The sequence below is a fragment of the Cajanus cajan genome, chromosome 3 (assembly GCF_000230855.2).
Source record: "Cajanus cajan strain Asha chromosome 3, NIPB_CcT2T_4, whole genome shotgun sequence".
Lineage (NCBI taxonomy): Eukaryota > Viridiplantae > Streptophyta > Magnoliopsida > Fabales > Fabaceae > Cajanus > Cajanus cajan.
Genome location: NC_138519.1, coordinates 63,978,861 through 64,000,565, shown reverse-complemented (window position 1 = coordinate 64,000,565; position 21,705 = coordinate 63,978,861). Strand labels below are relative to the sequence as shown.

General features: G+C 39.6%; 2 protein-coding genes across 4 annotated transcripts; both read right to left on the bottom strand.

Annotated features, from left to right (window-relative positions):
* Positions 1 to 8,625: 8,625 nt before the first annotated feature.
* Positions 8,626 to 9,552, bottom strand: LOC145956394 (uncharacterized). Its single transcript, XM_083071987.1, has one exon. It carries the CDS (start codon positions 9,550 to 9,552, stop codon positions 8,626 to 8,628), a length of 927 nt encoding a protein of 308 aa, XP_082928113.1.
* Positions 9,553 to 11,281: 1,729 nt separating this feature from the next.
* LOC109796313 (Asparagine synthase family protein) lies at positions 11,282 to 21,695 on the bottom strand. Of its 3 annotated transcripts, XM_083071061.1 has the most exons (14): positions 21,535 to 21,695; positions 21,180 to 21,441; positions 20,907 to 21,091; positions 20,554 to 20,689; positions 18,957 to 19,235; positions 18,694 to 18,791; positions 18,005 to 18,119; positions 17,708 to 17,813; positions 15,098 to 15,191; positions 14,131 to 14,327; positions 13,215 to 13,314; positions 12,732 to 12,848; positions 12,067 to 12,123; positions 11,282 to 11,739 (listed from the first exon to the last, which is right to left on the bottom strand). In XM_083071061.1, the coding sequence occupies exons 1-14, from the start codon at positions 21,625 to 21,627 to the stop codon at positions 11,626 to 11,628; spliced, it is 1,953 nt and encodes a 650-aa protein (XP_082927187.1). In that variant the 5' UTR covers positions 21,628 to 21,695; the 3' UTR covers positions 11,282 to 11,625. The 3 variants fall into 3 exon arrangements, 2 of the variants coding, with proteins under 2 accessions (XP_082927187.1, XP_082927188.1); XR_014432568.1 differs by lacking the exon at positions 11,282 to 11,739 and having other exon boundaries at positions 12,732 to 12,843; XM_083071062.1 differs by lacking the exons at positions 11,282 to 11,739; positions 12,067 to 12,123; positions 12,732 to 12,848 and having other exon boundaries at positions 13,215 to 13,328.
* Between the last annotated feature and the right edge of the window lie 10 nt (positions 21,696 to 21,705).

Below are 21,705 nucleotides of genomic sequence, written 5' to 3'. Positions count from 1 at the left end.
GTAATCAGGTCATCGTTCTTCGCCACTGTCTTGTTGTTGTTGAAGAAGTACTAGGTACTTCTCTTCTTTTGCCTTTTCTTTCACTCTTCCCCTTTTCGAGTTTTATCCATTTCAATGGCTGGTGAGGGAAAGAGTGTCGCGCCTTCTTCTTCTGCCAAAGGTAAGGGCAAGGTGCGCAGCAAGGCGGCGGCCGTCGAAACGGTTGCTCCTGAAAAGAAAAGGGGTGGGAACAACCCTAAGGATTTCCATGCCCTTATCTCCGTCCTAGGATACGAATGGTTCATGGGGAATGTCGGAGAGTTTGAGAGTCACTTCAGGGCATTCTTGGATGTCAACGCCATGTGGAAATCCCTCAAAATTTGTAGTTCAAAGATTTCCAAGCTTGTCCGGGTGGAGCCTTGCCAGCCCAACGAGCGTGTTTACATGGCGGGTACCCCTAATACCCCTTTTTTTATATGTACGAGTTCTTCTTTAGGGACCTCGGTGTTTGCTTGCCATTCATCGAGTTTGAGTGTGCCTTCCTCTAGTTCGTCAATGTGGCTCCTTGTTAGTTGCACCCTAATAGTTGGGGTTTCTTAAGGGCATTTCAAGTTTTGTGCTCAGCCCTAGGAATGGGTGTGTCTCTGCCTGTCTTCTTGCATTTCTACCAACTGAAGTTGGGTGAACCTCCCCTAGGTTGGCTGTCTTTGAGTGGGAGTAAGGCTGGGGGGTTATTCCAACTTTACTCCCATCGTATAAAAATTTTAAAAAAGAGTTTTTCTGGATCTGTCCTACGGTTGTCGATCCGAGGGAGGAGGTGGTTTTCCATAGTGAAGTGGAACTGAGGTTCCCTTTCTTTTGGCAACGAAGCCCAGTCAAGTTCAATGGGTCGAGTTGTCTTTAATTGTCAGATTTGGACAAGGAAGACATCGTCAAATTGGTCGAGCTTCCATGCCCACTGGACAGCAAACTCGTCCTGTCCCTTGCCAATTTGACTGATAAACAAAGGGGTTTAGAGAGTGAGTACTTCATTTTTGTTTTTCCCTTTGTCCCTTCTCTTTTTTTTGTTGTTGTTTCTTGTAGTGTTCTAATGTGTTGTGCTGCTTTATGTGTGCAAGTCTGATGGGGAAGAGTAAATGGCGTGAGTTAAAGGCCAAATTCAACACGTAGGAGCTCGAGGTACCCGAGCCTGGCGAAGAGGTGCCTGGCGAGGAGGTTGCCCCGTTGGAGACTCGCTGTAAGAGGAAGAGAGCAAGGCAAGAGGTCGGTGAGGCTTCAGGTGCCCCTGCTGCTGAGGAGGTGACGTCTAAAGCTATTGATGCCACCCCCATTGATTTGACCGAGAGTCCTCGGGCTGAGACTTCTCAGAGAGAGCCTGTGGTGGAGGCTACTCCGAGGGGACAGGTTCTTGCCTCACTCTTCCTTAGTATTGTCCTTCTTGTGTTACTCTTGTGCTTGTAACTTAGGGATTTATGTTGATTTTGTTGCAGGTGGGTCCGATGCCTTCCTCTGCCGAGGTTTGCGGAGAAGGCCCCCGTTTGGCGATGCCGGGACCGGCTCCTTCCGCCACTACGCCCACTCCCCTAGGTGCTCCGAGACCGAGGTGCATCATGCAACGCTACGATGTCAAACGTCCGATGTCAAGGCTGGATCACATAAGTGTATCCCCGGATGTGATGTCGCTGTGGAGCTCGAGCATAACCACTGGGGAGTTTTTTAAAGAGGACCCGACCTTCGTCGTTGACAGGGCGATGATAGAGAAATTTGGCCTGGTGGAAGGCTTAGACTCTGTGGAGGTCTTTATGCAGAGGTCCATTGCTATAGTGGAACACTGGAGGCACAAGTGGTCGAGGCTTCAGGGCGAGCTGAAGAAGGCGAAGAAGAGCGAAGCTAAGCTCCAAGCTTTGAGGAGAGATCTTTCGAAGACTCAGAAGTCTTTGGAGATTGCCCTGGAGGCCAATGAGGCGTACACCACCGAAGTTGGTAGCCTGCAAGAGGTTGCTAAGGTCTGCAAGGCTGATGCGGAGATCGCACAAAGCCGGGCCCTGTCCTTGGATGAGGAGAACCGGGCCTTGAAGGCTGAGTTAGGGGAGGCTGCGGAGAAGCGTCTATACAACGAGGTGCTCCTAGCTGGTAGGGAGGAGGAGATCGGGGCCTTGAGGACTGATATTGATGCGCTGACCACCTCGAAGAAGACTTTGGAGGATAAGCTTCTTGAGACCGAGCGCACCGTTGAGGTTGAGCATCGGTGGGGCTTTGCCAAGGCAGTGCGTCAGGCTAAGTTGCTTGCGCCAGGGATCGACTTCTCTACTATGCACATAGAAAAGGATGTGCGGGGTGGGCAGCTGGTGAACGAAGATGACTTGTCTGAGAGTACAAGTGATAATGCGGCCTCTTAGGCCTTTTCTTCTTGTTTCCCTGTAATTAATTTAGTTTACAGTTTTTATGTATGAACTCTCCGTTTTATATATTTGCATTTCTCCTTCGTTTGCATCAATTTGGTGCTAATTGCTTTGATCTTGATTCTGCGCTCTTTGACTCGAACCGATGTTCCTTCAAGGTTGAAACTTTGGCCTTGGATTGTATGCTAAGAATCAACCTCGGCTTTTGGCTCAATTTTGACTTGTTTATGAGGTCCGAACTTGGTCTTTGAGGTTCATACTTGGCCTCTATTTTGTGTTTTAAGGCTCATGTTTGGCCCTTGAGGTTCAAAACTTGACTTTTAGTTTTCATTTTAAGGCTCAAACTAGGCCTGTGAAGGTTCAAACTTGACCTTTTTTGCTTTTCTAAGGTTCAAACTCGACCCTTAATATAATTTGCGCAAAGTTCTGAATGTGACCTTGATTTAAAATGAATCGTGCCAAGGTTCGAATTTGACCTTGGCTTAATATAAATCATGCCAAAGTTTGAATTCGACCTTGGCTTAATATAAATCGTGTCAGGGTTCGAATTTGACCTTGGCTTAATATAAATCGTGCCAAGGTTCGAATTCAACCTTGGCTTAATGTAAATCGTGTCAAGGTTCAAATTCGACCTTGGCTTAATATAAACTGTACCACCTTGGCTTAATATAAATCGTGCCAAGGTTCGAATTTGACCTTGACTTAATATAAATCGTACCAAGGTTCGAATTCGACCTTGGCTTAATATAAATCGTGCCAAGGTTCGAATTCGACCTTGGCTTAATATAAATCATGCTAAGATTCGAATTCGACCTTGGCTTAATGTAAATCGAGCCAAGGTTCAAACTTGACCTTGGCTTAATGTAAATCGTACCAAGACAGTGCTAAATTAAAGAAATATGAATAAAAGTAAGTTGCTTTTATTGATGCTGTGGGTGTGCCTCATTAAAAACCCTCTCAGCCAAAACCCATTTTTCTATTTTTTGGGACAAAAGACTGAGTAGGGAAAAGAGTGCACATCCCATTTATACAATTCAGCTAAAATAGAACTTGAGATGAGTGGCATTCCAAGTTCGCGGGATGGTCTTGCTGTCGATCTCTTCTAGTCGGTATGCTTTGTTTTCTAAGTCTTCTATGAATCTGAACGGTTCATCCCAATTAGGTGCGAGTTTCCCTTCTGATGGGTCTCTTCTTACTTCGACTTGTAGACTCCATACCAGGTCGCCTACCCGAAAAGAGCGAGGTCGGACTCGTGTGTTGTATCTTCTAGAGGCTCGAAGTTTGTAGCCTTCTTCATGAATTCAAGCCTCCTCTTTGAGTTCGTCTATTAGGTCGAGGTTGGCCGTTGTTTCTTGAATGTTTTGCTCAGCTTCAAAGGTGTGATGCCGATGAGACGTCTCGCCGACCTCTACTAGGATCATGGCATCGGCCCCGTAGGTTAGCCTGTATGGAGCTTCTTGAGTCGTGGACTGGGGGGTGCAATGATATGCCAAGAGAATGCTGGGAAGCTCATCAACCCACTATCCCTTGGCACTTCTTAGTCATTTTTTGAGTTCCCGAAGAATGACCTTGTTTGCAGCTTCAGCTTGGCCGTTGGTCTGGGGATGTTCCACTGAGGTGGGGAGGTGCTTGATACCGAGTTCTCGAAGGAAGTTTTCGAAGCTCTGTGTGATGAACTACCTACCATTATCGGTGATGAGGGAATGTGGGATACCGAACCTACAAATGATGTTCTTCCAGGTGAACTTCTACACGTTCTCGGTAGTGATTTTTGCAAGTGGGCAGGCCTCAATCCACTTGGTGAAGTAGTCGACTGCTATAAGGAGGAATTTGATTTGACCTTTCGCAGGGGGAAATGGTCCAAGGATGTCCATTCCCCACTAGGCGAAGGGACACGGGGACATCATTTTGTGGAGGACTTCGAGTGGTTGCCGATGTGTGTTGCCGAACTGCTGACATTCTTTGCATCTTTGCACGTAATCTTGGCAGTCTGACTTCATTGTGGGCCAGTAGTATCCAACTCGGAGCACCCTGATCGCCATCGAGCGTGCCCTAGAGTGCATACCGCATATTTCTCAGTGGATCTCCTCGATGACGTGGGTGGCTTGGGACTTTGTTAGGCATTTCAACAGGGGAGTCAAGATGTCGTGCTTGAATAGCTCGTCCCCGATGATAAAAAATTTGGATGACCTCACCCTCATCTTCCGAGCTTCATTTTTGTCTTCAGGTAGAGTCCCCTCCTTCAAGTAGCGCCATATACCTGTCATCCACCCCTGGTCTTCAGTAACATTGGTGTTGACGACTTTGTCATCTAGGCTGGGAGAATTGAGAGTCTCTTGGATGATGGTCCGATGTTGTCCAGGGCGCTTCGTGCTGTCGAGCTTGGACAGGAGATCAGCCCTGACATTTTGTTCTCGGGGTACGTGTTGTATGGTGAATTCCTCAAAGGATGAGGTCTATTGGGACACTGCGTGGTAGTACCTTTGCAGTAGGTTGTCTTTGGTCTGGTAGGACCCACTGAGCTATTCTACCATGATTTTTGAGTCACTGTTGCAACTCACCCTTTGCGCTCTGAGGTCGTGAGCCAACCTCAGCCTTGCTAGTAATGCTTCGTACTCTGCTTGGTTATTAGTGACTCTGAATCCAAATTTAAGAGATTGCTCTATGGTGACATTGTTGGGTCCTTCCAAAATAATACCTGTACCACCACCTTTAGTGTTGGAAGATCCATCAACATGTAGAGTCCATACCTGCTTTTCTTCTACCGAGGTTGGGGTGAGTTCGGCCACAAAATCTGCTAGGCATTGAACCTTCAAGGGGCCTCAACTTTCATATCAGATTTCAAACTCGGATAGCTCTACGGACCACGCGATCATGCGCCTTACGAGTTCTAGCTTCCTCAGTATTTGTTTGATTGGGTAGTCTGTTTTGACGATGATTTGGTGGCTTTGAAAATAGGGCTGGAGGCGTCGGCCCGAGGTGACCAACGCTAAGGCCAACTTCTCAATCGTTTGGTATCTTTTCTCTATGTCTTGAAGAACTCGGCTAATGTAGTATATAGGGGTTTGGTTCTTGTTGCACTCTTGCACCACCACGACGTTGATTGCATTTTCAGCCACCACCAAGTACAAGAGGAGGTCGGATTGATGATCTGGCCTTTGTAGGACTGGTAGGGTGGCGAGGAAAGTTTTGAAGCTCTTAAAAGCTTCTTCACATTGGTCAGTCCACTCAAAATTCTTCAGCTTGCATAATAAGGTGAAGATGGGCCCTATTTTCTCCGCCAACCTAGGGATGAAACGAGAAAGAGAGACTAACCTTCTTGCCAAGTGTTGGACGTCTTTGACGGTCTGGGGGCTTTGCATCTGTATATGGTGTTTCATTTCTCCGGGTTGGCTTTGATTCCCCTGTTGGTGATCATAAAGCCAAGAAATTTACCTCCCTGGACACCGAAAATGCACTTTTCCGAGTTTAGGCACATGTTGTGCTTCCGAATTTGGTTGAACACCTCGGCCAAGTCGATGGCGTGAGCCTCGGTTGACGGTGTTTTGATGACCATGTCGTCTACGTACACCTCCATATTTCTCCTGATTTGGCGCTAGAAGACTTTATCCATCAATTTTTGGTAAGTGGCTACCGCGTTCTTAAGGTCGAAAGGCATCACGCGGTAGCAGAAGTTGGCTTGATCGGTGATGAAGGTGGTGTTTTCTTCATCCGGTGGATACATCATAATCTGGTTGTACCCCGAGTATGCGTCTAGGAAGTTGAGAAGGGCGTGGCTGGAGGCCCCGTCGACCAGCCTGTCTATGCTCGGCAGAGGGTACGCATCTTTTGGGCATGCCTTTTTCAGGTCAGTGTAATCGACACACATGCGCCACTTGCCCGAGTGTTTCTTGACGAGTACTACGTTGGCTAGCCAAGTAGTGTATCTGACTTCTCGGATAAAGCCTTCTCTCAACAATTTTTGCTTTTCAGCCACGATGGCTTCTCGTCTTTCCCCACCGACTTTGCGTTTTCTCTGAGCCACTGGTTTGGCTTCTTTATGGATCGCCAACCTGTGACAGATAAGGTTAGGGTCTATACCTAGCATGTCGGCGCTGTACCATGCAAAGAGGTCGGGTTTTTTTGAAGATTTCAGCTACAAGTTGTTGCCCCAACTCCATGCTCAAATGTTAGCTTATCTTGGTGCACTGGCCAGGGAGTTTTCCGATTTGCAGATCAGCAAGCTCGTCAATTGGACTCGGTTGGTTGTCATGGGATTCCGTCCTTGAATCTAGGTCAGTGACGTCAGCTTGGGTTATGTGAGCTACTGTAGGGGGGTCACTTCGATAGTGCTTCTCTAAAGGTGAGGCCTTTAGGCTCTCGGCATAGCATTGCCGAGCTATTTTTTTATTTTCCCTAACTGAGATTATCTTGTCGTTGCTCCTTGGGAATTTCATCGTCAAGTGCGGGGTAGATACCACAGCTCCAAGTTGTTTCAACGTCGGCCTACCGATGATAATGTTATATGACGTGTTGGCCTCAACGAGGAGGTATCTGACCATGATCTTCCTTGAGTCGGGAGGGGTCCCGAAGGTTGTTAGCAGGTCGATGTATCCCCAGGTGTGGACTCGTTCACCTACAAAACCAACTAGGGGCTCTGTATGAGGTTGGATCAGGGAATGGGGGACGTCCAACCTTAGGAATGTTGGCCAATACAGGACGTTGGCTGAGCTTCCTTGGTCAATCAACGTCTTGTGGACCTCCCAGTTAGCTACCTCCACCGCGATGACCATGGGGTCGTCTTGGTTTGGGCAAATGCCAGTGTAGTCATCATCCGTGAAGGTGATGGGTGGTGTGTTGCGGTGCGGGGCCGAGGTGTCAATGTGGATGCTGTTAATGCTCCATAAGTGTCTTTTGCGCGCCGAGCTACTGGAGCCTCCCCCTGCGAAGCCACCTGAAATTGTATTGATGACTCCATGCAAGGGAGTCGTTCCTGTATCATGACCTACCTCGGCCTGCACTGCCCCGCCGATGTTTTGTTGAGACCTGGAGGGTTGATCAGTGCGAGTGCCAGAGCCCCGTCCTCGTCCTCGTCCTCGTCCATGGTAGTCTCCTCTGTGACATTGTTGTCGTTGGACGTATTGTCCAAGGTGCCCTCCTTGGACGAGTTCCTCGATTGATAGACCATGGGCCAAGGGCCCAGTGACCAGAGCTATGGCTAGGAGGATACAGGAAGAGCTGGATATTGAGAAGACTAATGGTCTTGTCAGGCCCAAGGTAATCTTCACTTGGAATGCTCTATCATGAAGAGAAGGCCTTAGTTCTATTTGTTTATATTGTACAGTTTATGCATAGTATTTTGTATAGGTTATTTTGCTTTTGTATTTGTGAGGCACTTTACTTGTTTTTTCCTAGTGATTGTATATTGTTTTTAAGGTAGGCTACTTGGAGAGTTTAGCTCCATTTAACCTCCCTAGTTGATACTTTCATTTTGTATTTTTTCAGTAGGGAAAAGGGGGTGACATTTAGCAATGCTTGAGGGTGTGCTTAGAAATTGGGCCTGAGTTGGGCCTAGGCAAAATTTTACATATTGGACTCATTTTGCTCCTAATTTTTCATAGATTTGATTTAGCTAGGTTTCATCATCAAATGATGAACCTAACTAAACCAAATCAAAGATTTTCAAATCAATTCAAGGAGCATTTTGAACCATGGGCCGCCTAGCTTGATTCCTTCTCCTTGGCCGAATTTCTCAAGCATTCCTTCTTGAGTTTGAAGCTTGTCTTGCAAGCTTCTAAACTCAAGCAAGGTTAGCTTACCTTACCATGGTTCCTAAGTGAACCATGGTCAAGGTTAGCTTCTCCTAGAAGCTAGCTAAACCGTGGGAGTTTAAGATAACCCTACCATGGTTCCTAGTGAACCATGGTTAAGGTTAGCTTCTCCTACAAGCTACCTTACCCTATATATTTGATTTTCCTACACTTGTACTCACTTTTGACATTTATGAGAAATAAACTTCAGATTTCTCTTTCAAGAGTCTTACCAAAACCGAAGAGAAAACCTTCTCTTTAAGGTTTCACCAAGGTTTTTCAAACCTTAACCTAGGTTCCTCAAGCTTCTACCCTAACTAGAAGTAACCGAACCACTTCTCATGGCTTCTCTTCCATGGAAGCTTCTTTCATGGAGATTCAAGCTTCATCCAAGGAATTAACCTCAAGAAGCATTCGGTCCTTGCATGGAATCAAGTGAAGGAACATCAATCTCCTCACCTAGTTCCATCATCGATGCGGTCCCTAAGCGTGCTGCATTCCTCGGTCGTGTGACCATAGTTTATGTGATACAGATAATGCTTGGATTTGTTCGCGCTACTAGGGTTGTGCCCTGGTGGTGGCAGAGTAATCAGGTCGGTATTACTAGTCTCCTCTAGTATGTGTACGCGGGGTGCATTCAAGGGGGTGTAGAAGTCGTACTTCCCGCCTTTGTTCGGTGTAGCCTTCTTGAATTGGTTGTCGTTGGTGACTCTCACCTTATCTTTGTGGCCATGGTCTTGCTTCCCCTGTGGTTTTCCACAAACTTGGTCACGGAATGTGGTGTGTTCTTCCATCTGGATGTACCCGGCAGCTCGGGCACGGAGTTCATCCATGTCCGGGGGAGGTCGTCGATAAAGGCTGTCAACGAAAGGTCCTGGCTTGAGTGCCATGAGCATGGCGTGTAAGGCGACCTCGGGGTTCAGGTTGCGGATTTTGACGGAGATGCCGACAAAGTGCTCCATGAACTTCCTCAGTGGTTCGTCATCGCCCTGTCTGAGGCTGGCCAAGGTGGTGGACGTGATGTGATGCAGTTGACTTGTTGCATACTGCGCCATGAATCGCCTCACCAGAGTGTCGAAGCTGTCGACTGATCCCACTAGCAATTGAGTATACCAGGCAAGTGTCGATCCCTTAAGCAAGGTCAGAAAAACCCTACACATAATAGCATCGTCATTAGTGTATAAGTTCACCTGCGTGACGTACAGATCGACGTGCTCGTCTGGGTCGGTGGTGCCATCATAGCAGTCGATGTTGAGGGGCTTCCATCCAAAAGGGAGAGGCGTCTCCATGATGCCGTCAACAAAAGGGTGACGGCGAATGCTCACCCTGTGTCTTGGAGCTTGGGCCTGTGCGTTGCTGACTTCATGGTCGGATCGATACATCGGTACATGTGACCGATGTGCGGTAGACCTATGGGTCGTAGCCCGGGGTGCAGTCGGTGGCTGGGAAATCGAGTTCCATTCTTCCTCGTTTTGATTGCTCGGTTGAGGGGGCTGATCTGGGGGCGCTGAGGAAGCTGAGCGTGGATGCGCTCGTTCTCAGCTCGTAGCACCACTAGGTCGGCTTCGTGGCGAGCGCGCATGTTCTCCAGGTCAGCAGTATGTTGTTGTCGCATTTGATCGACTTATTCGATCAGCCGTTTCAATGTCGCCTCTCCTTCCATTCTTGTTGCGTTATCTTGTTCGTTTGTTACTCGTCTACTATGGCTTCGGGTGAAAATCATAAGCGTGGCCGATAAGAGATGTCTTGATCGGCCCCACGGTGGGCGCCAAATATTCTTACCGGAGATCGGTCGTGAAGGACGATCTGCTGGGCAAGATTGGTGAGCCTCCTTCGCTGGGTACGTCGGCTGTTCCGAAGTGGGGGTGGTACATGCCAAAGAGACTCCGATGCTAAAGTTAGTCTTTGTGGGTGTATGGATCTCGTATATGTAGTGCACGTACCTTAGTATGAATTAGGATTTATCTAGGTCCTGGACCCGAGGTCGGTTGTGATCCGTTCAAATAGTGGGCCTTTGTTTTGGTCGATGTCTTGTCGTGATACGGATAGTACATAACTACTAAAATCAAAACTTCCTTATTTATAGAAACTAAAAATAAAATCATATTTAGTGCAAATTTAATTGGGATTATTTCCATATAAAGTATAAAAAAAATGTAGATATTGAGCTGTTTCAATATACGATCATTAATTAAGAAGCTTTTCCCACTCAGTAAGAAACCAGCTGTGCCATAGCTTTACAAGGAAACTTTTTAAGGTACTCACCAGCCCTTCTCTCATTTTGCGTGAATTTATTTAGAAAACCCTGCTCATAACACCTACGAGTGCCAGTATGAGATTTTTTTATTTACCAGTTTATACAGATTATGATCGGTTCTTTATTAAACCCAATCTATTCTAATTAACTGTTCCAAGTTACCGAGATTTTTATTTACCGATTTATACAGATTTTGATCAGTTCTTTAAGAAATCCAATCTAATGTTCCAAACATCTCAAAATTTTGTAAAATGACGCAATTCGGCAATTGTTTAAAACGCGAGTTTATCTCTTGCTCATTCCTATAAAACCCATCTTGAAGGGCATATTATTTTTCATATTGTATTTTTTTTTCTGTAGACATAATTGATATAGTGTCTCAAAACTAACGATGAAAGACTAATCTGCATTTATAAAACATATTTATGTTGGTCAAGTATCATTTTAACACATGAAAATGGAATTTGAGAACACTCTTATCTCATTCCTTATAACTTATATACTATATTTTAACCTTATTATTGATCGATATGAAATTTGGTTTTTCTTCAATACAAATTTTTAATTTAAACAATCAAGATCATTAATTAAAATAATTTTAATTGTATATTAATTGTCCTTAATTTTATTTCATTCAGTGAAGGTCTCAAAGTGACTTCTACACATTCTAAAATCTGCGGTTTGAAGTTGCTCTGCTTCCAGCTCATTATAAACTATTTGCTAAACTTAAAATACAATCTTAAGTTATTGAATATTTGAATATTACGTGCTAAACAAATTCAAATAATGTTCAATTTCTTTCATATCACTTGAGCTATAATTCCATATACATTTATTTAGCAATATGCTATATCTGAAACTTCAAAAGAATAATCGGTAATTTAATTTAAAAAAATTATAATTACATTGTTGTTCATAAAAAAAAACATCACAACCTTGTTTCATACAATTAATTTCACAATCACGTCCAGTCAAGACTAGATCAAAAGTGATCGATAAGCACGTTTGAGGTCAAGCGCGCAGAAGTTTTGGCGTTAAGGAGACCTCTAGGGTTACCACCTAGCATCATATGTCAAGAAGTACCACGATGCAATCCAATTTCTTAATCGTATATATAGGCACGCAGTTTCAAACAACAACCTCTATTGTTGATCTGGGTTAGAAAAAGAAGTGTACCACGAGACAAAACCAAAACGAATCAACAAATATTGGATTTCCCATAAATCCTTACACTGCCAGCAGACGCCTGATTTGCTGCTCGATTGCTTCCAAAATTCTTCCGATTTGATTCCCTTGCAATTCTTGAACCAAACTACAACAATGAAAATATCATCGAAAGACACATCAATCAATATGCAAAAGAGTGGTAATTAACCAAGCTACACACATACGTGCAACTTATATAAATATAGTAGTCATTGCCTGATCTAGTGAAGTTGCATCCTCTGACTATTTTTTCCTTGCACACTAGTTTCTTCAGAAACGGTTTGTAAGAAAAATTGTTATGTTTCTTTTATGTTTTTCTGAAGAAACTATTTTGCTGAGCGTTGAGTGCTTTAATGGTTTTGCATAGTTATAGAACTCAACTGTACATTTTACATCAAGTAAAATTCAAGTGTAAAGTTTCAGAGATGCACACCTGGATTGCTCGTTTTGGTAGAACTGCTGCTTCATATAAACCAAGCAATTCAGCAACCTTCAAGAAACACATTAAGATTCAAGTTTAGGAATCCTTTCTTCTTTTTTCAGTCTTCAAAATTCAAACAGGAAAGGGATTAATTTGGTAAAATAAAGTGTCTCTGAAAAATTGGCTTTTTTAGACAGAACATCAAACTCGTGGAGTTATCCTTAACAAGAACAAATTAGTACATTATCTACTAAATATAAACAGAATTACTTATGACCAACTGGAGGTTAATATTCTCGAGTGTGCATATTTTTTTTTTCTTTCTTTTATTTTGTTGGGGGGGAGGTGTCAAATACAACCCATTGGTGTCAAACATATTAAGGGAAAACACATTTCCAGTCAAACCTAGACCAGAAGCTTTTAATTTTCCCATGTACGGAATATGGATTTAGTTCAGGCAACAGCACTTATTCATAAGGCATATATTTGCTTGTGTAACCAAACACTCATATCACTGGATTCAGTTCAAAGTGATTGAAAAAGATCTTGAAAAAGTGTCAACTAAGTCGGCCATTAAATGATCCAATTACTGTAAATTCAGACATCAGTAACTTAATAACAGTTGAAGACGATAAAAGTAAATACATCCTTCAAAGTAAACAAAGAAATAGCAATACCTCTCTTAAAATCTTTTTATCACCAATGCCACAAGGTTGTTCAAGGTTGGCAACCTCCCACAATGGAATACTGAGCAGAAGTCTTATAACATCCTCATCTAAGAATGGAAATCTAGCCTAAAGGAAAAATAGAAGCAAAACAAAAAAGGAAAAAGAACTTAATAAGTAACTGATAGGTCCATATAATTTTCGAGTAATGATACACATACAACAATTTGTACATCATCCTTTTGTGTCTACCTCTTTCTATCACGTCATTTATTACATTTCAAATTTTTCTCTCTTCATTGTACAAAACTAAAATTTGTTGTACATGTATTTTTTTTTATTCATGGAAATTGAACTTGATAACAAGAAAGTTCACAATACTCACACACCCTGCTCAACCAACTGAGCTAGACTCCATTGATAAAAATTTTTGTACATCCTTTTTTGTAGTACATGTATCATTTCTCATTTTTTTTATAGAATTTTGAATATTACCTCCTTCCCATTATCAGAAATACATCTATCATCTCTCCCTAAATTTCTTCTCCAAATTCTTTGCATGTCGAGTCTCATTTCCTCATGTAGCCCCAGCCAACTGATCAAGGCATACTATACCATCAGAAAGCATTAAAAGATAATGCACGTATATTCTACAGTTAATCAGCATTATTAAGTTAACAAGATAACCTGAGAATTTCAATAATATTGCTTCTCATAGTAGAAGTACATTAAACTACCACATTAAAAAGAAAAGACAAATCTTCTAAATAAATAATCAATCAGTTTGATAAAAAAAATTTAAGTGAAACCTATTTACTCTCTGGTCCTTGAAATATTATGTCATCAATTTAGTCTTTCAATAATGTTAAGTGTCATCAATTTAGCCCCTCAATCATGCAAAATGTTGTCAAAATAGTCCCTAAATTAGGATTAAATAACATTTATTTCTCTCAATCTAACAAAGAAAGAGCAATTTGATGACACTTTGAATAATTGAGAAACTATATTGATGATAAATATTTTTTGACAATGAAGATGATTTCTTTGGAAAAGAAAATTAGGGGTTTATTCAACATTTTGAAAAACAAAGTGAGCTGAATAACACTTTAAACCTGAGGAAAATTTATTAAAGCAGCGTATAGTATATGGATTATATTCTTTCCGGTTGAAAAGACAAACGTCTAGCATTAATTTTCACTTTCTAAAATGAAATTGCCCATGAATAATGCAAAAATGTAAAAATAAATAATGACATTCGAACCAAATATTATAAGATCCAAGCTAATATTAAAAAGGAAAAAACAAGTTTTATTCATTATAACATAGAATCAACATGATATTATCATCGTAAGTTGTAAACATAAGTATAACAAAAATGCTAAAACACAATTTACCATAATCATAGTAGTACCTTCCACGTCTATAACTTGTTCTGTGTCTCCCATACCCAGCACACTGCTCATCAGCACCAGAACCAACAAGGAGAATCTTTGCATTCGACTTATACTTAATCCTTACATGGTTGTCATCATTATCAGATATATTTGCATCAGATACCCAGCCATCACCACCAGAAGCAAGCCATAAAGCAATTCCAATATTAAGGTCCTGAAAAGATATGAGCAAACCAATCATCATATTAGAAACACTAAAGGTGTTAAAAAACTTAACTACAGGATTTTCAGTCTGAAATTTCCATTTCACCTGTCTGGAACATTAAAATGATGTTAAAAAAAATTGAATCCATTCAGCAAGAAAGGAACTAAAGCAGAAGCAGCTCGTGGTCAGTGGCACAGACTTTAATAACTTTTAGATGATATATCTGCTGAAACCATTGCCCACCTTATATATATTTGCCTTTTTACATTCCTTTTCAACCTTGTATGCATTGTTTGTTACTTTGTTTGTCTCTTCTTGCTACGATAAATTTACTAAATAACAGCTAATATTTTTTAGTCAAATTAATCTATACATTCCTATAGTTTCACCAAGTTTTAAATTGAAGTTCTTACAGTTTAAAAATATTTAATGAAGTCTTTATAACTTGTTGTGTATCTAAATCCTTAGAAATTAACAAAGTTAAATTTCTGTTATTTTGACTTCTCAACCTCTAACGGTTTTCCTCAATTCTCTCTCTCTCTCTCTCTTCCACATAATTTTGTTCTCACAAAATCATTTTTCCCTAAATAACTAAATGGCTAAATCATTGCCTGCATACAAACACACACTATTGACTTCTTTGATGATATGCATATGCCCTTTCAACAGGATGACAGTCGCAGTTGGTTTCAAATCAACTTACTTAAAGTAAACTAGAAATGTTTGTACAAGACACAATAAAAAATTATAAATTACAGATCCAGAGGATTAATTAGTACCATGTAGGTGTTGGCAGGATTTATGAGTGACATAACATGTCTAGTTTCAAACACCAAGTCTGACAAGTCAGCATCAATTTCCACAAGTTTCCACCTGCAATTACAATGCACTTTCACTTGAACATGATAGATGCTACAAAAGATATTTTGACATAAAGCACATTCAATAAATAGGTGGATGATCACAATTCACAACAATAGGCCCATTTGTTTAAACTTAAAAAAATGATTATAAAAAAAGAGGCTTTCTAAAAAATTAATTTGAAGCAGATAGAATTTGTTTCTTAAAAAAACAGTTTTCTGCTTTTAAAAAAAATAAACAATTTGGACAAATACATCAAAAAAGCGTAAAACTATTTATTTTATTTTAAAAAAACATTTCTTAAATAAAAGAAGTTTAAACAAACAGTCAAATATAACTACATAAGAATCCAGTTGAATGACAAACAATATATATCAAAAGTAAAAATAAGACTCATCATAACGCATGTTAGAAATGTAAGTGATGTATTTAATGTTCACAACCAAGAAAAGAATATCTTTGTTAATTCTCTTGAATCTCCTTGATACAGCCCAATTAATCCATGTAATTGACCCACGTTTGTTTTGAAGTTAACAGACCTAGCATATACTAAAGCCTACATGCAACTAAAAACTAATGCAATAAATCTCGGACATCAAATTAAGCTTTCCATAAGCATCATGAACTCAAGATACCAAGTCATGGAGTATGAGATCAGAGTGAGAACGAGGAATAGAAATTGGATGGTAGGATTATTAGGTACATGAAATAATATTGGGAAGGATAGAAATTATTGTATATCTGGAACTTTTAGTATTTTGGGGTTATTAGGACATCTTTAATAAATTAGGCCATTTGATTGTTCCAGTAATTAAGAATTACTTGGTAATCAAATTAAAATTTGCTCATTCAAGGATTACTGTGTACTAATTTGCATTTTAATTTGATGTTGAATTAAGTGTCAATATTTTTGCTCACTTTCTGTTCTGTTCCATTCTCAGTCTACTGTCCCCTATTTTCTTCATTTTCTTGCTTAAGGGGATTTTTGGTTTGTTTTCTATTTTCATTTTCAATTTGTGTTCAATGACAAATACAAAATTACCACCTTGTTTTCACTATTTTCAAAAATGGTGAAAATATTTTCCATTTCTGTTCTCTCCCTTTCTCTTTACACATTCTACATCATTTTTAATCAGAACTGGTTCTACCACCGTACCACCAACACATCTATTTCCAAATCTCCGATCACTTAGTTTTCCTGCCTCCCTTCTTGTCACCAATGACCCATCAGCCCTGCCACTGTCTTTGAAAACATAAGTAGCAAGGATACAAGTACAGTACTAGTACCCGGTATGGATACAGGAACAAGATACCACAATAACATTTGGTTGAATATCATTCTATTTGAAATTAGGTTGCAGTCATTTCCAGTCAAATTGCAATATCAATCTCACTAGAAAGATGTTTCAGACCCTTTTCAATGCCCATAACAAAGGAAAAGACATTATTCTTAGAATTTAACAAGAAAAAGTTTCCAGCTGAAAAATTTAGTGTGTTTAGTTAGGTGGTGATATTATGGTGAACCATGGGAGTTAAACTAGTTTCACTCAAATTTTGGAAGTTTGGTTACTAAAGTAACATCACTTTCAATTGAGGAAGATCATGGTGCGATTGAAGCAATAGGAAGGTGCTTTTGCTTCATTCAAAATCAATTTTGAACTTTTACTTGTTATATTTTCACTAATATACCCTCATACAGTACTTTCACCAATTTATACCCTCAAGCATCGGTGATCTCAAAATAGTTCCAAACTAGCTTTACCTTTTAAAAGATATATTTACTGTTGAAGTCTCGGTGTATACTAAAAGATATATGCATCAAATTGATATAGTGACCATATAAATTAAAAAATCTCATACATAACCAATTTTAATGTTTCTATAAGGGTTATGAATTCTATTTCAAAAGTTAAAATATTATACATATTTTTTAATTTAATAATTAACATGCAGTGAAAAAATTTACTGCATGCCTATTCTTCTTAATTTGTCAATATATGTGTGTGTACGCGGGCATATATGTATATATATAGCTAATCATCATGATAGAAAAAAAAAATGCAAGGACATTAAAAGCCAATTTATTAATTACACACTCAATTAATTTTGATTCAAAATATCCAAACAATATTTTCTTAAAAAATCACTTCTAATATCTATTAACCAAACAAAAATCAAATTATTTTAAAATCAATTTTAATCATAAAAAACTCTACAAAATCACATTGATTTAAAACCAATTCTATCAATACACATTCAAACACACACTTGATCTAATAATATGTGAAAGATTTTCTCTCTTTTTCAAAATAATCATCCCAAATAAAATCAGTAAATTCAACATCATACAGCCTAAATTTAATAATTAATATTACTCAATATGTACTTGCAAAACAGACTAACTAGACCACAATTTAACATTTAAAAAGTTTTTTTTTTTAAAAAGTCAATTTGTACATTTAATCAAAAATAAATAATAAATAATTCAAGGAACAAGAAAGAAGAAAGAAAAACAATGGATTGCATACTTTCTGGAAGGCGCAACTCTTCTTAGTTCGTTCAACCCTGCCTTGGCGGATTTTCTATCAGGAGCTAACTGACCATCAAAACTTACATTAAGTAGATCGATTTCATCTGTCAATTAAAAAAAAAAAAGATTAAAAACTCAGCTTAACTAATGGTTCCCAAATTAAAACATGTCTCAAGTCAACTAGTGTCTAGTTCTCCTACTTTATGCATCTCAAAACCAAACAAGGAACTCATTAAGATTGCACCATATAATTAGCACAGGAGCAGGTAAATTAAGTTAATTTCAAACCACTCACAGCTGGGATCCAGGCATTTATCCAATAATGCTGCAAGTATCATAGAGTCCAGACCACCGGAGAAAAGAATTGCCACAGGAACAAATTTCTCTTTCATGATACCAGGTATCACAGCCTATGCAATTGAATCCAAAGAGTCTTAACATGAGTCATACAAAATTACGAATATAAATAACACTATCAAGTTTCCCGTGTGTTGCACGGGTATTTTAATTTAATGAAACCTTATAAATAAAAAATAAATTAAAGAGAATGGTATATTAATAATGAATATTTGATCTTATTAGATAGGAATAAATTAAAATGAGAACACTTTTAAAATTGAGGGGGAAATTATAAAAATAAATCATTTGAAGCCAAATTTTATAAATCAAATTCAAATTAGATTGAGTAAGATTACAATAATTGTAAAGTTCAATTGATCTATAAAAAGAAAGAATTCCAATTTGATATAATGTCTCAATATTCAAATTTAAAATTTAAATCAAATTAAGATTAAACTTGAGTAACAATGTTTAAAAGGAATAAAAATATATATTAAAAAAATACCCAATGTTGAAAAAGACATGTCACATAACTAGGAAAGAATAGGAAATAATCCTAAATTTTCAAAAAAAATAATAGAATATACATATTACCAGTGACATATGAATACAAAACTTGTAGCCAGTTCCAATTAAGTTGCATACCTGATAAATAGTATACAATGATGTACGCCTTAACACAGACTCCTTTAAAGCATTAAGCAAAATATAAGCTGGCATTGGAATTGCAGGTTGAATTGAGCCTACATAATGAAGACAAAGATGAGTCAAAGCCTTGTAAGATTTGAAAGCTAGAACAGTGTTGGCAAACAATGCTAAAGGAAGTAAGGAACTACAATGTATGAGAACAGCAATTAAAGAATTGAATAACTAAATGGAGCATTCTGGCACTGTTATACATTAATCACCTGTTTCATTTGGAAGTGCCTCTGAAGAAGCCAGATGCATAGCTCGTTGCTCCCTAGATAACTTATGACAGAATATCTGTAGGTCTTTGGAGCTTGGTTCAACAGAAATTCTCTCCCATTTGATAAGTTCATTTAACATTGAGTTTGTATATTCATGTATCTTGACTTCACCTACCAGATATCCACTTGAATTTGAAGCATCCACATGCACACTATATATTCCACATGGTAGCTCTTCCCAGTAACTAAGACATCCTATCCCATTAGGAGCTTCATAATCTGAAGCAAATTAATATTAATAAGTCATACACACAATTTGTTCCAAACTTTAATTTACATATTCAAGAACTCACATAACTAACTACAGTTAAAACTCACATAAATGTGTTAAATCAGGAAAACAAAGGGTATCTTTTACAATTAAACCAGGACATTCAGTTTTTTGTGACTTTTTCCCCTTTTTCTTTTAAAGCTGGAATTTTTAGCCAGACCAGCAGTCAAACAGATGACCTACCTAGCCCCCATATTCATTCCTCCACTAGTCCAGGTTTACAACTATGTAACTAACAAGAAAAGCCAAATAATTAAAATATACAGGGGAGCAAAAACACTGTAATTTGACATTAGAGAAATAAAATCATTCATGAACCTAATCTAACAGCTTAAGCTTTAAGCAGAGTTGGTCCTTGACAATTAAAGGCAAGTGAGAATGAGGGGGAAGAAAAACATTTAAAGAAGTGATATTTAACATTTCTTATAGCCTTTTCACCCCTTGTTTCATAATTCTCAATAAAAAAACCCAATGAAGTTCCAAAGTTATCAAATAGGTGTCAGGCTTAACCCCCCCAAAAATGGTATAGCTTAACTAAATTTCCAACTGCAAAGATTGATAGCTTGAATTCAAATGATGAGCTTATATTCTGATAGGCCATCAATATTAAAAGATTATAAAAGGATATATGCGAGTATAAAGACCATAAAGGGCAGCAAGAGAATGTTGTCAAAGATGATATGCCAAAAGGTGGCTGTTGATGATAATGTAACAAAATCAACATATAGCAGCCCATAAGAGGAGGAAAAGATTCTGGAGATATGCAAAGGTGGATTGGGATTAAGGGAGGGGGGGAAAGGAAGGAGAGCAAAGGCAGAAAATTACGTGGAGATAGGATAGTGATCTCTGGGCTCTTCTTGACAGGGAGCACCTCTGCCACATTATTTTTATTTTCTTACTATAAGATTATGGTTTTCCTCTTTACCGCCATTTCCAACCCATTTAACACCCGTATGTACAATATTGAAAAAACAAGAAGCAAGAGTCATCCAAGCAGCAGCAGCATTAAATACAAAATCACAAAATCTCCTAAAATCAGTCACACCCTTGTTTGTGCACCTTTCATAACAACATATCCATCTACATCAACCAAGAGACCATACTGAGTGCATAATTTACACTGTACGGTACATTCCCCCAGCACTAAATTACAATAACAGTCAATAGTTAACTAAATGGCAATAGATTCTCTTCGGATCACTCTAGTGCACAGAAAAATTGAACCATGCGAGCAAGGTAACCATAGTTGTTTCATGCATTACATACCAGAGGCCTGCTGAACCGGTGAAACAGGTGACACAGAAGAAAGCATAAAGGTCGAATCGTCTTCCGTAGGCCAGTGAACAAGGAGGCTCCGCCTACCAAATGCATCTCGCCCAAACCAAAGAGTCCTCGAACTATCCTACAAAAGACAAACAAAACACCACCTCTGACACTGCATCCACGAAAACCATGAGCCAATTTGGATATAGACTTAGAAGAGCTTTTGATAACTTTTTATTGAAAATAAAGAGCTCTTTCCAGCAGAGAAACACTCAAAAACTCTTTTAAGCTTGTATTCAAAGAGGCTCCAGACAGCAAAAGATTCAAACACACAGAAACTTACCACTCGGTGTTACCTGCCAATAGATGATAGCCCAGGGTCCTTTAATCGCAGAAAGAACATCCACAACGGAACTTTTCCCACATTTAACACAGCAACCAGTTGCACAAGAACCACATGAGCAACACTCCCCTAGAGTCCTCATGAGAAACTCAGTATCGTTGCAATCACTAGCGAGGTGAAGTCCCCCAAAAATCTCACCTAAAGAGCACAACGGAAATCAATACCTAGAAACACCATAATTCCACAACAATGCTTTAAAATGCAACACGTGAAACAAACAGAATACCGTTATACACGAGAACATTTCGAGACGCATCCACCAGTGGCTGAACGAGCGGAATAGTCCCCCGGAGCTGCAGAGTTGCACCGAAGAAATGAAGTTTCGCGGTTTGGATGTTGTCGCATTCGCAACAAGACACGTCATCGTCTTGTTCTGTGAAGGACGAGATTCGGCTTTGCCCTAATTGCAGAAGAAGTTTCTTGGCGCACACGCTATCGGGACCCCTTCTCCGCAGAGCTGCTTTCAGGTCATCTAAAGAGAACGATAACTGTCGCAGATGAAAGGAAACGGCACGAATTGTTATGAGCTTGGTTTAGAGTTTCGGTCATTTTGAAGAGTAAGAATTACCGATTACGCTTACTTTCTCGGTTACGCGAGTTGGGCTTGTTGAATCGAAGGGCAAAGATGAGGTGTCAACACGAATGCCTGAGACGATCAACGCAATTCCGCACATTTTCCTCACCGCTAGTGCTCTGGCAGCTGAACACTGAACGTGGTTTTCGTAGGGTTTTGACTTCGACTCTACTTCGTT